The sequence below is a fragment of the Nelumbo lutea genome, chromosome 3, assembly GCF_056320005.1.
Source record: "Nelumbo lutea isolate HS-2025 chromosome 3, American lotus-T2T, whole genome shotgun sequence".
In the NCBI taxonomy this organism is placed as follows: Eukaryota; Viridiplantae; Streptophyta; class Magnoliopsida; order Proteales; family Nelumbonaceae; genus Nelumbo; species Nelumbo lutea.
Genome location: NC_142686.1, coordinates 32,422,685 through 32,438,708, shown reverse-complemented (window position 1 = coordinate 32,438,708; position 16,024 = coordinate 32,422,685). Strand labels below are relative to the sequence as shown.

Below are 16,024 nucleotides of genomic sequence, written 5' to 3'. Positions count from 1 at the left end.
TAAATGGTAATGCTTATCATTTTTTTATTATTATTATTATTTTTTTTTGTAAATTTTCAAGGTACAAAGCATAAAGATCCATCTACAAGCATATATCATGTGAACACCATCCACACAATGTTTCTTTAAGACATGAAAGCCGCAATAGAGGCTACAAATCCATGAATGGCCAAGCAATAGTTTTTTGTGACATGAACCAGAAACTGCTAAATGATATATCGAAGGAAGCACAAGTTCTAACATACAATCAAACCCCAAGAGTCGCTACTCATATCAACATACAAGGACAATTTATAGAGAGATCAAGGGTCAGGGTACAAATCCAAGATCCCTGAAGTACTCATGCTCGAGTGCATTCCGTGCAGTAATTCTTTTACGTGGGTCCAAGCAGAGCATTTTCTGGTGGGACAGTTTTACAGATACGCATGAGAAAATGCCCCTTAATGTGTACGTCTTACTATTTATTTACTTCAACATCAAAGCAAAATGATCAGTTTTGTCAGAGTACGATAATAAAAAAAGGCCATTACCCAATGGGATTGCCCCATTACAACCTGGGTGATCAGGATTCAAATCTTGGAAACAGCCTCTTTGTATGTGCAGTGATAATGCTGCATACATGGCGGGAGTCTTATGCACTAGGCTGCCCTTCTCTTCTTCCATTACCCAATGGGATGTGAGAGGTGGGAGGGGTAGACTAGAAATGGACCTAACCTTGGCACTTTATGAACACATAAAGCGCTGATATGGGGGCTTAACAGACCAGGACAGAAGCACCAAAATTCTAGATGTCATATAATAAAATACCCATGGTGTTTCACCAGCCTGTTGGTGAATCTAGTAGAAAAGGGAAGGTTGAAGCCACGGGTGATCCAAATGCACCCTCTATGTGTGGGGTTATGAAGACAACAGTAATGCATGTGCAACTCCTTCAGATATAATTTTAATGGGCCCTGAATTAGTGTTCTTTTTTTCCCAATTATGTGTGAATCCAATACTTACAGAAAGAAGGTCAACTCCAGCTGGTTGAAGATTTGGGACCAAGGTTGCAATATCCTGCAGCAGAGGAGCCAAAGCTTAAATCTCCTAATGCACATACTTCGGCAAAAAGGTCAAACGTCCAACATAACTATATCAAAACCCTAATCACCTTAGGAGGCCACTTGGGAAAGGCAGACTTGAAGTCTGGTAACGAGGTAACCCCAGGCCAAGTTTCTTCATTTGGGGTACCCAAAAATCTTCATTATGAGAGCATGTGTAAACAAGAATACAAAAAAGGAAGATAATAAGAACCCAGAATATCATAAAGTGAGTAAATAGTACCATCTTCAGTATGGGTCCACAGGATCATAGCATAGGTTTCAAGCCCCTTTAACTCACCAGAATTCTCACTATTCAGAAGGTAAAGACCAACCATTGGATTAATCCCACCTAAGATATTGTATATGCTCCAAATCAGAACAATCAGATGATTCTCAACTATCTGATTCAGACATCATTTTGGAGCCTTCATAATCAAAATGACAAATAAATATATAGTTTGGATGATCCTCAAGTTGATTTATGACTCTTTTCGGTGGTGCCCAACAAGTTGTGGACAAATAGAAAATTATAGGGGCTCTGACCTAGCCTTGGGGTTTGTAGCTTCAGACACAAGATATTGCACACCTGAAAATCTTGAATAGTTCATCAATCTCAGAGTCTCCGGGGAATAATGGCCGCTGGTTCACCATCTCAGCAAATATACAACCAACTGACCACACATCAACAGGAGTAGAGTAATGGCGAGACCCAAGGAGGATCTCTGGTGCCCTATACCACAGTGTTACAACCTGAAAAGAAAATTACCGAGGGAATAAGAGCCACAGCCAAAAGAACTTATAATTGAGCTTATCTTCTCTATCAGACACACTGCAGGCATGTAGATTTTGGAGGTCTGCCTTAAGGTGAGGTACTAAGAAAACTCATGGAGTCATACAAGAGTCACACACACTTGAGGCATATGCCTCATGCTCTTACGTTTTAAGATAATGTTTTATAATAGGGTATTATAAATAGAAGTGGGGAACCATTAGGTCGTGTTTCTCATTACATATCAATGTAATAGAAAGAAGAGAATCCCTCCAAACTTGTTTATTATAATATTTATGGTAAGATACTAAAAATAGAAGTGTGGGCACCACTGCTTTGATTACTTTAAATGCTTTACATCCATTTGAACATGAGACTATGCATTTTTTATGTAAATATGATGCACCTTATGTGAATTGTAAATTCTGATACCATGTGATCTACCTGAATATATTGTTAGAACAATAAGAAAAAGAAAGAAAACTAAGGATGTAAAGTTGGTCAAGAGAAGAGAAGAAATTAAGAAGAGAGAAGGGTTTCAGTAGGGAGAAGTCGAACTAAACTCCCATACCGTCGATCCATGTTTTATTTAGCTTCTAATCAATAACCAAAATTACAACTATACCCCTGACTAGTAACACATTATAGAGAGAGAATAAAAACAATGATCAAAAGGCAATATTACCCCTGCCAACTAGACTTTAACAAGAGCCAAATTTAGTCATTGTACAGGCATTTAGATGGCTCTTCATACGAATCTCTTCTTCAAAGCAGCTGAACCAAAGTTAAGCCTTCTCAAACAGGCCCTAATAATCCCCCTTTTATTTTATTTTTTCTAGATTACACAGTAAAAGTCCAAGAAACAAAATTTGAATCAAAATAAATCTCAGAACAACTTGCATAGCTGGGGAAAAAACCAAGTAGAAGATTTGCAATCATAAAGAACAATAATAAATCAGCTACTATTGAAGAGAAACATCGAAAGTTGGATGTAATATTGCAAAAACCAGTGAAATAGGTAGCTCAAGTTGATACCTCATGAGTAAATGTCCTCACAGGAATACCAAATGCCCTGGCTAATCCAAAGTCTGCAAGCTTCAAAGCATTGGTACGGCGATCTATAAGCAAATTCTGAGGTTTTAAATCTCGATGTAATACTCTATGGGAATGACAATAAGCAATTCCACGAAGAATCTGATACAGAAACATCTGCAAGAGAGGAGGAAATCCATCCCATGTAGTTTAATAGCAGCTTTAGCCTTGTAACACCATAGGTACATTATAATGAAATGCAACACATACATGCTATTGCCAGAATAGCCAATATACTGTACAACATCCTAGAATTTTATTGACAAATATGACCTTGTTAAAAACATGGTTACAGAATCTTCAAGTGTGGCAGCTAAACTCTGAAGCAAGTCTGAAGAGCATTATATTTGTCTTTTAATATAGAAGAATGTCTTTTAATATAGAAGAATGCATGAATATCTATGGGGTGGAAGCATCTCACGCACTTTTATTAAACGTGGATCCTTGGCAAGATCTGGACAAGAATCCATGTGCTTCTTCAAGTCCAAGTCAAGATACTCAAATACAAGATATAAGCGTTTCTCACTGTGCACTACATCCTGCAACCTGTTAGACAGAACCAATTGACAAATTATTTACAAGAAAAACCATAAAACAGATGAAAATGCAAATACAAGAAATTAATTAAATTAGAGAAACTCTCCATACAGGCATATTTGCCACGAGAATTTAGTATTGAATTTGAGAAGTCACAAATTGAACAGGGGGGTTTTGCAGTAGTCTGTTAAATAGCAACTAAGTGGAATTCTCCTAAAAGATTGATGAGGAATCTCTTGTCAAATAGTTCAGCAATAAATAATTAAATAAAAAAAATCTGGTGTTGAAAAAAATAAAATAGCAAAGAGAGAAGAATAAGAGAAAAAAGGAAGAGACAATCGGATCATGAGGTTCACAATGAGTACACCATAGCTTCTCCTTATCAGCCTCTTCAGTCCTCTTAGATTTGTCACCCTGCTTAAGATCACCCTTTGCATCCAAGGCCACCTGCTCCCCCTCAGTAAGGTTCATGGCCTGGCTCCTAGTCTCCTCTGACTGAATCAATGCATACAGCTCTTGTAGACTAGGCAACTCCTTGCTCCCAACATTTGTACTCTGATTGGTTCATAGATTGGATTAAGACTGACTAGAAAGGCAAGCATCCTCTACCATGAGAATAACTTTTTACAATTCATAGCACCCTTTATATCCCTCAGGCAGTGGTTGGTGATAATCCAGCTCATTCCACATTGAAGTAAGAGTGGAGTAATAGTCCAAGAGACACTTAACACCCTGCTAATATGCAGCCAACTCCACCTGCAACTGGTATAGTCTAGCATAATGTCTTTGTTCTGAGCAAGTAGCTTTAGCCTAATCCCACACCTTGACAGTGTCACCCCACATAAAGTTATTCCTGATTGAGGGAGTGGATGACAGCAGCCAAGACAATACCATACGGTTTTTTTGGTCCCACTTATCATCGATATGACCCTTCTCCTTTGGTTCTATAATAATCCCTATCAAATAGCCAGTCTTCCCCCTATCACCAATAAAGAGTTTGCCACCCTTTGCCCAGTCTAGATAGTTTAAACCATCTAGGGGTGCAATGGGAATGGGTACAAACAAGTTATCAACTTGGTTTGGTATTCCGTATTGAGATCCTATAATTGAGGATGAAGCTGAATCCTCCCTAGCCATCCGAATGATTCAAGAATTAACACAACTGGTTCACATAGAACTTTTATCAAACACCTGAGCCACAAATGCCCCAACGGAAACTTGAAAGGTGCTATTAACTACTAGTTTCAAGCCACCAACAATGCACAGTAACAGAACACTATAATGAGACACTTCTTAGGCTGTTAAAAGAGCAAAGAGTTTCACCTTTAGATACCTGAGAACACCACTAGGGTTAATCACAATTGTAGCACATAGAAACCCTCCTCAACTGAGCTTGTAGGACATCCCAACACTTTAACGGAAAGCCTAAACACACAGGTACACACACCTGCATATGAAAGAAAAACTGGATAGAGATACCAATCGAATCTCTTCACATCACCACTTTATGTTCAGTGACAAATCTTCCTGGTACAACAACCAAGAAGAAGAAAAAGGAGTGAGAGTGCTGAAACTACTCTTGATCAGTCCAGAAATCAAATGGACCACTTTCTCTATAGTTTTCAAGGTGCCAAGGCGAGGCTAGGCAACAGGGGGGGCACCTTGTCGCCTAGGTGCCCGCCTAGGCGATGGATTTTTTTTTATGTTGAAAATTTAGATCCTAGGGTAGTTCCCTAGGTACCATAACCATATTTCCTTGATAATTATTCATAATTTTCATAAGTATAAAGTTCATATTAAAGTATAGAAAATCAACATATTCATGAGAAGAAAAAGAAGAAGGAAAATATATATATATATATATATATATATTATATAGGGGCTGAACCCTTATTTTTGTTATAGGAAAATAAGAAAAGAAAAAGTATTGGTAGTAGTAGTAGTAGAAGAAGAAGTAGAAGAACATATGGAAGAAGAAAATGTGCTGATTAGATAAAATTTTAAGTTCTTCCTTACTTATTAGTTCAGGTTTTGAAGTCTTTGAGGGTTTAATACAGCATTTAGCGATGTTCGTGTTGATTAAACCCTAATAAATAAGAAAATAAAATAGTATATAAAACCACAAAATGATTAGTTTAGTTTAATAATGTCTATTTTATAATTATAATCTCAAAAAAGAATAAACAAAAAAGTATTTTATAGTAGGAATTAAAAAAAACTGCTTGAAGATTAGGCAAGGTGAACCTCAAAGGGTGCCTTGTCGCCTAGGCATCATCTTGACAACATAGTCTCTATGAGTTTGTCAATCTGAAAGTTTCTTTTTTGAACCTAGTGGCTGGGTTTGGGGCACCAGACCTCGTACCAAGCCCCTTGAGGCAAGCTCAAACAAGTCCATGTATGTGTTTGGTTCCGTTTACGTTTTTTCATTCAACGTTTGTACTTTATTTGCTTGCAAAACCGAGAAAAGTAATAATTACAACCGTTTATGACAACTAGGCACCACTAGGCTCCACATCAGCGTAAGAGTGAAAAAACGCCTAACAGTTTGTGGAAGCTTTAAAAAATAACTTCCCCAAACGGTAGGTGTGCACAAAAACCAAAGTCCAATTTTGCCATTCTTGATGCGTACGGAAGAGCAAGAGAGGGGAAATGGTGAAGTGGTGCCTATGTGGCAACATTTATTGAATAAACGCCCACAGAACCAAACACCCTGCATGATAGCCCGCTTTGCTCACTCACCAAAGATCCGAAGACTAGGGGTGAGCAAAAAAACCAAAAAACCGACCAAAACTGAATTGAAAATTCGGCTAACCAAACCAGTCAGTTCAGCTTCATTCAGTATTTAAAAAAACGAAGGTACCGGTTCGGTTTTGGTTAACCAAAATAGAAAACAGGCAGTTAACCGAACCGAATGGTATACATATATTTATAATATATAATATATTATATAAAATATAATATTATATATATTTCTAGTATTTTATTATATATTTATATATTTTTTCTATAATAAATATTGTAAATAATAAAAAACCAAAAAACCAACGAACTGAACAGGCGGCTAATCAAACAGGTTAACCGATCGGCTTCGGTTCGGTTTCAGTTACCAGTTTTCCAAAATTAACCCACTGTTCAGTTAACCGAACCATGAGCACCCCTACTGAGGACCCCCTAGTCTCTAATGTTGTTCATTCAATCATCCTAATAAAGTATCTTTTTTTTTTTATAATTCTAATAAAGTATCTTCTTAAAAGGCAATGTATAAAATCCTTTTTGTGTGTGTGTGTGTAGGGATTAAGAATTTAAGACCCTAAAATGGACTTGTTTGGGCTTGAATATGTTTTATATGTTTGATTTTATTTTTAAATTTTCATTTGAATATGTTTTACATGTTATGTTTATGTAAATTTTTAGATATTAAGGTTTTTAAAACATAAGTTTATAATTTTAATTAATGTTATGTTTAATATATTTATTTATTTATTTATTTTTTTGCATTTTTGCACCTTGCTTTGGAAAGGCATGTGCCTTGCCTTGTGCCTTGAGCGCAAATTGCCCCTTATGCTTTTTTTGCACTTTGTACTTTTAAAACAATGGAGAGAAGAGATCAGTTCATAGGATCAGAAATTTTGCCCTGATACCATGTTTCTTTTGAGTTGGAAATCTTGGGAGAAGAGAAAGAGAGAGGAGAAGAGAGAAAAAGGATTAGTTACATCATAATGATATCTATTTGTTATCCCATCTGTATCAAGATTGAAGACACAACATTATCTTGCCAATAAGGGATTTGCTACCTCATGAAAAGACGTAGTTTTTTTTGTCTGTAGTGTTTTCTCAGAAAAAGACAACAAGTGAGAAAGGTTAGAATAAACCAAAACAAACCCTTTCAATCTCCTTTTATGCCTTGATAATAAAAAAGTACCATGAAAATAAAAAATAAAAAATAAAAACAAGAACAAGAATCTCCAACCTCCAAGAATGGCTTTGATAACCCTTCTTGACATAATGGCTTAGCAAATCTGTTTCACGCATCTTCATATAAAAAGGAAATTCTAACTTATTTTTCAATATAATTATGTCAGTGATGAGAAACAGATAGCAATAAATAAACATGCAGCAAATGAAATTATAAAAATTGAGAAAGTAATGACTTTCAGCATCACATGCCAACAATGATTTTTTTATCAGCGACAAAGAAATTTCAATTTTATTAATATGAATAAATGACATGTTTATTAGCCCCTTAATAAAGTGGCATGAGATTGTAGAAGAACCTGACTATGTTTCCATGTTGCATCTCTTTCAAGAGGGAGATTTCTCTTATTGCAGTGCTTGGAACTCCTTCATCTTCCTGTTCTAAACGGATCTTTTTAAGAGCTATAGTCTCATTTGTCAAACGGTCACGAGCCTTATAAACCACCCCATAAGTCCCTTCTCCAATTTTCTCAACTTTCTCGTACTGCCATACTTGCCACATTACAACTCAAAGGTAAACGAGAAACAAATGAATGAGAAACTACAGGACCAAGATTGATTACCTGGTCCATTAACCCCAGATAAGAAATCCTCACTGCAGAAGGAAGAATCTGAAAACAAGTATTCAAAGGGAAAAAAATACAAACAATGTCAAACATGCTTCCAATTAATGATGTTAGGTAAATACAGAATCACCTTAGGTTGCATTTAGAGTAAATTCCTGCCAATTTTCATTTGGGGAATGCACATGGTGTGCTTGGCAGAAACTTCTCAGAATCCCCATTCTAACACAACCAGAATAGCTTTTGGTAAGTAGAATGAAAATCGTGGGTAATTTCTATACTCTTATATATTCAAAATTCACCAAACAGCATACATGCAAGTATAAGAAATATGCAAAAGACGATTAAGGAATCATTGTAGTCTTGGATTTTATTTTCATCGATCTATTACACAGTTAAAATCCACTACAATTGTCTTGTATTACACTGAGCCCCCACCCTGGATAAAGGTGGGTTTTGTCAGGTTGACAGCCCAAATAAAAATCATTAGCAAATCCAATATGAATATGCTTTTTCTAATTCATAATTGAAGAAGACTTATTAATGTTGTCAGAAAAGTACAGTATGAATATACAATGTGTATACACTAATATAGTGTACAGGGAATATCTTGGAGCCAGTCCATACTGCTCCCCCTTAGTCCATTCAGAATCCCATCCTTGCAACTTGCAAGGCTATTTGCTGGACTCTTAATTCAAAGGATAGCCATCCCACACCAAGGTCCATCTGCTAACTCCTTCACAGGCCACTGAGCCAGCAAGTGAGATGGCAGATCTTGGTATCCAAACCAAGTTTGCACCCAGACCAAGTGCCTAATGCCTTGCTTCCATGATCTGATAATTGAATCTCTAAGGTTCTTCCATTTAACCTTTTAACCAGAGGATTATAGTATTTGAATCCATTTCAACTATTAGCTCCCTGAAGCCAATGAAGCAGCCAGTTGCAAACCTTGAAGCATAGCTTGTATTGGAGTTACCAAAATCTAATGGTCCAGAAAAAGCTACTTTGATGTCCACAGTTATGATCTCTGAAAACACCACCTATACCCAAGCTTCCAGGATTCCCATGGCTGTGGCCATCAAAGTTCAGTTTGATTATATCTAGTAGAAGGGGAATCCATGCCATATTCAAGCTTACTCTTAAGATGAGGTTGTCATTGCTCTGGCTGACCAGATGGTTTAGATGGAAAACTAGTGAACCGGTTCCGGTTTCATGAAACTGCTCAGGTCATTAAATAATTTAAATTCCAAAACATATGTGACAAGACTTGAACCCATGACCTCTTATTTTCAAGTATTGTTTAATTATCATTAATCCACTTCTTTATTTGTGTTAAGTAATGACTCTTTATTGCATATATTACTTTATTACACACGTATTTTAAAGAAAATGTGAATTAAGAGGTTTGAACCATGGCCATTTGCTTTAAAAATTAAGGAACTTGCCATCCATCCACCATATTTAAGTATAATAAAAGTTGTAAAATATTTTATATATAGTATTTAATTATCATTAATCCACTTCTTTATTTGTGTTAATTAATGACTCTTTATTGTATATATTACTTTATTACACATGTATTTTAAAGAAAATGTGAATTAAGAGGTTTGAACCATGGCCATTTGCTTTAAAAATTAAGGAACTTGCCATCCATCCACCATATTTAAGTATAATAAAAGTTGTAAAATATCTTATATATAGTATTTATATGACTCGTAGTATATATACGTATATGCCACGCACGGTTCGACCTCTGGTTTGACCCATGAACCTCTCCCTTTTTTGGTTCTATGCTCGATCTAGTTCTCTAAACATTGGTAGGTAGAATGTGGTTGCATAGCTTGCTTTTATAGACGAAGCACATTTTATGTGATAATACCAGTGATTTAAAAGGCATGCCTAGGCACACAAGCGAGGCGCATTTCAGGGTAGGCGCCTCGCCTAGGTCCTGAGTGCAGCCCTTTCAAAAGGTGCACGCCTAGTGTGCCTAGGCGTGTGCCTTTTGAAACCTTGACACTTTATTGCTTTTTTTGTGTCTAGCGGTTGGGCCCGTGCCACACCCCTCAAGGCAAGCCTAAACAAGTCCATGTTGGGTAATGTTGTTCATTCATTCATTCATCCTAATAAATTTTCTTAAAAAGCAATAAAAACTATAAAATCGTTATTTTATGTGAGAACTAAGAATTTACGACCTAATATGGACTTGTTTGGGCTTGCCTCGAGGGTCGTGGCACAAAGGGGGCTCATAGAATCAGGGATGTAATATGTTTTACATCACATTAGCTACTTGAAGTAATGCAATTGAGAAAAAAAAGAGATTGTGGGTTTTATATGCTTGAAAATGTTTTATATATTTGATTTTATTTTTAAATTCTCATTTGAATATTCTTTACATGTTATATTTATGTATTTTAATATTAGATAATAGGTTTTTGAAAACATTTATTTTAAAACTTAAGTTTATATTTTTATTAATATTATGTTTAATAATTTTTTTTGCATTTTTTGAAAATTTTGGCATTTTTTTGACAATTTTGGTTTTTTAGCTTTCTTTTTTATTTTTTACACCTTGCTTAAAAAGGCACACGCCTCACCTTGCACCTCAAGTGCAAATTGACCCCTGCTCTTTGCGCTTTTAAAACACTATATAATACCAAATTTGGGCTTCTCTCCTAGAAGGCCAAAGTATTGTCTTCAAATGGAATACTTTCCAACAACAAAGCCTAATTTTAGGAAGGATAGGGTCTGACCAAATGGATTTGATCAGTGTTGCATGGATTCTCTTAAATGGATGTTGTGTCAAGTCATCCAAGTCCAACACTCCACAAATTCTTGAGGGCACTTCTATATAACATATCATTTTTATCTACAAGCTTATTTGTCATAAATGAATAGCTATTCTACAAGATCAATTGAATTTTTGTATCAAACACGACTTAGTAACAAAGACAACATTTTCTATAGATATATAATGTTACAAATTAAAAATATAAATTATTTTAATAGTGTATGCTTTTCCTTAAATACGTTCACAAATCCATGTTTTCTCATCTTGCCTAGTCAAACTTTTGGAGATGCATCAGATTACAATTCCAATGCCCGTTTTCATCTTGGTTTAAAATGTCCCTAAATTTCCTAATATTTTCATGGCATATTTCCATTTCCATGGGCAGTGACACAAAATTTTACTGGAACCGACATATTCCCAAGTGAACACTAGCAGTACTATATGGAGTACAAAAGATGGTTTCCACGACATATTTCCATTTCCATGGGTAATGACACAAAACTTTATTGGAATCGACAAATTCCCCAATGAACATTATTGGCACTATGCAAAGTACAAGAGATAGTATTATAACATAAGTTGGTAACAATATTGTAGATATGTGGATTCTATCATTTGGTTTTGAATCTCAAGGTTTACAGAACAATTTCAAAACATCTTTTTTTCTTCTACCTATAACCTTAGTTTCTTAGATTTGTTTAATGATTTGGAACAAGATAATAATTTAAAAGGGTGTGTCATTGCTTCTTTTTTCATTTCATAAAATATCATTCTATGTTTTTGCATATTTTACAATATTTCCAGCATGTCTATAATTTTCACATTATTTCTATACGATATTTCTGACATGTTTCCTCTATTTGGATAATCAACATTTTAAACCTTAGTTTCCATGCAATACTGGCTTTGATAGGAAAGATGGAAGGGGATGGTCAAGAAGAGTTAAAGCCTTGATGACAGAAGCACAAGAAAATTTACCAAGATGGTCCGTACTAAAAAATCCTCATATGGAGTCATTAGGGTTAAAACACACACCATCCAAACACAGAAGCAAAGAGATAGCCCCAGAGAGTTTTTGTAAGAGGAAAGGGTATACAATCTTAGAAATGAGTGCATTGAAGCAGATTCCCCCCACCAGAGGTCCTCACAATTTATTTATTTTTTGATCAATAACAGAAATCAATTTATTAAAAAGGTCTTCACAAATTCTCAAGAAGAGAGTGATCAGTTCCGAGGGATTGCAAAGTAGCTCCCGTTACTAGTTCCACATCCTACCCATTAGCGTGAGCACCAATGGATACTTTTGATAACTGAGTGCCACAACTTATTACAATCAATTGGAAATCTCCATAGCCACTTGTGAGTGGTTCTACAATGATATGATGAGGATCTCTAGAAGAAAATGTGGTTCTTTTTTTTTTATAAGTAAGAAAATGTAGCTCTTTCTTTATTGTAAACTATAGGTTTTAGTAAAAATCATATGAATGAAATTACACTATTACTGCATGCAGAACAACCCTACTATGTTATAGAAAAATTATAAAGCCCAAAGCAGCTCAGTCCTGTACATCTACGATTCTTCTAGCCCATCTGAATCTAATTTCCATTTCTTTTGATAGGTTCCACACCTCTCGCATAGTTGTTCTATGATTCCATACTACCAAACTCTCCATTCCCATACAATTTACAACTAGATTAGAGCCACCTTCCACCTCAAAATCTAAAGAAAATGTGGATCCTGATAGAAAAAAAAATGGCAGAATTCATGTAGCCCATCTCAAATAACTGGGCTTAAGGCTCAATTTAGTTGAGCGTATCCACGACAGAACTTTATATAAGTCCACTTGTTGAAATTATATGGCAATCACAAATTGAAGAAGCATATGTTTGTGTCTCATTCAACAAGGTAAGATAATATACATTTTGTTGAGGTAACATCATATAAAGTAAAGCATTTTCTGTTGTGTTATTCGAGCAATCCACATAAAAATGATACAGGAACAAATTGAATGTTTGAATGTTATCCAATCATGTATTGTGTATTAAAGAAATCCAGAACCCAACAGTCAGATTCTCCCTTCCAATTCGAAAAAAATACGAAGCCCAGTTTTAATACAAAATGCATCACGGAGATCTTTAAAAGCAAAGAACTAATGCTGAATAAATGGAAACTATAACAGAAATAGAGAGGTGAGAGAGGGAGAGAAATCGGAAGAGCAGAGAAAGAACGTGTGACAGGGGGACCAAAAGCAAGATAGAGAGATCGAGAGAAAGTACCTGGTTGACTGGTTCTATTTAGGGTTCGAGAGAGGCTTCACTTCTACAAGAGTATCAGTTTCAAACCTGGCTCAAGTCGACTCAGAAGTCAGAACCCGCACGGCCTTGCTCGAAGTAGGGCCCGCCCAGCCCGATCCAGGGCTGAACAGAGCTAAATTTTAGGGCCCAAATTGAGTTTGGCTCATTTCCTGAAAGAACCATTCCCAGACCAAGGACCCGAGGGACGAGGCAGCGAGGCTCGATAAAACTCCACTTTTTTTAGGGTTATTTAGCAAAGCACCTCCTATGGTTTCATGAATTTACTAAAACCTTTGTCTTTTACTAAAACATCCTTATAGTTTGTCTTTTACTAAAACATTCTTATAGTTTGCAATCAATTTATTAATCTACCTTCCATTAGATGAAAGTTGAAAATGATAGTGTTAACACTAAAATCCGTTCAAATTAATTCCATTTTTGCCCCTATTAAACATGGACAAGCACTATATCTTTCTCAATTTGATCAATTTTGTTTTCTATACAAAAAAAAAAAAATGTTAGGGGTGCTTTTTGGAATAAACAACCATGATCCTTACCCTTGAATATTTTCCACTCAGTTTAGGGGGACTTCTGAAATAAACAATCATGGGTCCATGCCCTTAAACATTTTCCACCTAGTTTAGGTGACCATGTTACTATTTTCATAATGAAAGATGGATTAAGTAAATAGGTTATAAACTATAAGGGGTGTTTTGGTAAAATACAAACTATAGGGTATGTTTAAGTAAATATATGAAACTATAGGGGGTGTTCTAATAAATGACCATTTTTATTAGTGTTAAGATAATTGCACTAGGCATCGACCTAAAAAAGGAAGAGGTTTACAGGTTAGAGGTTCAACGAACCATGAGGACATAATATCAATACATAATAATATTAATTATATACATATATTAAAAATATATAACATATTTTTTAATTATAGTTTCAATTAAAAATTAAGATTTGAACCCAAAAAAGACGTTTTTTGGCAAAAACAGTGGTGGAAGGTGCCTTTGGAAGTTTGCATTTATGTTTCAAAAGAAATTCAAAAAATTGGCCAATTTACAAAAATCGGGACCCATTCATTTGTTTTTCAGTTTGACCAATCAGGTCAACAATTTTAAGTAGTTTTTTTTTGTGACTTCTTATTTTAGGGATATGACTAAACTAGCCAGGTGCATGGGTCACAATTCATCTACTTCAATCGATTGATCTGGTCCAATTTTTCTAAAATTGTGTTTTTCAATTCAAATCGCTTTGTTAAAAAAAAAAACATTGACTTAATTAACAACCAAATGAGCTTACTGGTTGAATCGTCGAACCATTTCTTCTGTCAACAACATGGTGACTTGGTTAGTTGAACCATTTAACCATTTGACATGGTTGGGGTCATGTGTTAGACATTAATTCTCTTTTTTTTCCTAACTTTTGTATTCCATTTCCATCTTTAATAATAAAATATTTTTTTATCACATCTGTCTTTTAATATGATGAACGTATAAATGTGCCCATTATTTTTTACAAAAATTATTCTAGAGTTTATTGAATATATCTATTTTTAAAACTTATTATTATTTAAATATGACATCATAGGTTGACCAATTAGCCCCAAATGGTTAAACCACTAACCTACCACCCAAACATAGGTTGGTCTTAAATTTTGTATCTAATTTCTATCATTCATAAAATACTTATTATTTATCATTACTTATTTTTGTTTCACATTACAAATATATGTGCCCATTTTTTATTTTTTGTATTTATCTATTTTTAAATTTCTATTATTTAATTATGGCATAAATGGTTCACCTATTTTACCTAAATGGTTGAACTATTTACCTACCACCTAAAAAATGCTTTTAATTTTAGGTTAATTTTAAAAAAATTACATTTCTTTTTATACTACTAAAATTATTATACATGGGTTTGATTGCTAGAATGTAATGATGAGAAACAAAAATACTTTAAATGTAAGATTCAATGAGAGAGAAATGAAGTTAATATCTTAAATATGGGATTTAATAAGAGGGCCCACCTATTTTTTAAATTTTATTATTTAATCGTGGCATCAAGGGCTCACCTATTTTACCCAAATGGTTGAACTACTTACCTACTACCTAAAAATGGTTTTATTTTAGGTGAATTAAAAAAAAAAACTTACATTTTTATACTATTAAAATTACTGTACATGGATTTGATTACTGGAATGTAATGATGAGAAATAAAATATCATAAATATAAGATTCAATGAGAGAGAAATGAAGTTACTATCTTAAATATGAAAATTAATAAGAAGAAATAGAATGAAATAAAAAGTAGTATTCAAATTACAATTTATGCATTCACAATAAAGAGAAATCAAATTCAAAAAGAATGGTACTTTAGTTGAGGTATAAAATATCAACATACCCTAATATATTGGAAGGGGGTGTATCAATACTCTGAACCTTGCACTTTTTTGTTTTTTAGTTTATTTTCAAGTTTTGAACCTTCAAGAAAAGTCAAGATGCCTTAAAGGAGTTGTTCCCACTTTTTATAGTTGCATAAGAAAATATTACTTTGTACAATCACATGCATCATTGGTAGTTGTTTCTTTGAATGCCCTTGTACTATATTTATCATTAGTTATTGGTTTAATGATCACTTAGAGAAAATGACATTATTAATATATATATATATATATATATATGTTATTTATATTACATTTTTGTAAACTTTTTATATAATTTTTCTATAAAAATATGTATATATATGATGAAAATAGTTGAAAAAAATAGTTTTATTTTTTGTTTTTCTTTATTTAAACTGTTATATTTTCTTTTTATTTTAATAATTTATTATTATTTTTTAAATTAAATTGGATGGTATCAAATTCGAATATCAAATATCCTTATCATATTCGAATCCGGATCAATATTTG

At 34.3% G+C, this 16,024-nt stretch overlaps 1 protein-coding gene across 3 annotated transcripts; it reads right to left on the bottom strand.

Annotated features, from left to right (window-relative positions):
* On the bottom strand, positions 1-13,378 carry LOC148864067 (cell division control protein 2 homolog). 3 transcript variants are annotated; one of them, XM_088979966.1, is made up of 9 exons: positions 13,084-13,378; positions 8,019-8,066; positions 7,755-7,939; positions 3,369-3,489; positions 2,887-3,060; positions 1,669-1,832; positions 1,151-1,238; positions 1,003-1,056; positions 1-399 (listed from the first exon to the last, which is right to left on the bottom strand). In XM_088979966.1, the coding sequence occupies exons 2-9, from the start codon at positions 8,025-8,027 to the stop codon at positions 310-312; spliced, it is 885 nt and encodes a 294-aa protein (XP_088836092.1). In that variant the 5' UTR covers positions 8,028-8,066; positions 13,084-13,378; the 3' UTR covers positions 1-309. The 3 variants fall into 3 exon arrangements, with proteins under 3 accessions (XP_088836092.1, XP_088836093.1, XP_088836091.1); XM_088979967.1 differs by lacking the exon at positions 1,151-1,238 and having other exon boundaries at positions 13,084-13,342; XM_088979965.1 differs by lacking the exons at positions 8,019-8,066; positions 13,084-13,378 and having other exon boundaries at positions 7,755-7,957.
* Between the last annotated feature and the right edge of the window lie 2,646 nt (positions 13,379-16,024).

What these genes read in the sequence shown, in the direction of transcription:
- LOC148864067 (XM_088979965.1), bottom strand. Translation starts at nt 7,957, where the DNA reads ATGTGGCAAGTATGGCAGTACGAGAAAGTTGAGAAAATTGGAGAAGGG. An exon ending in CAACATGGAAACATAGTCAG is followed by an intron (nt 3,490 to 7,754) that starts GTTCTTCTACAA and finishes TCTGTCTAACAG; the next exon opens with GTTGCAGGATGTAGTGCACA. An exon ending in GAACTATTCAAGATTTTCAG is followed by an intron (nt 1,239 to 1,668) that starts GTGTGCAATATC and finishes CTCATAATGAAG; the next exon opens with ATTTTTGGGTACCCCAAATG.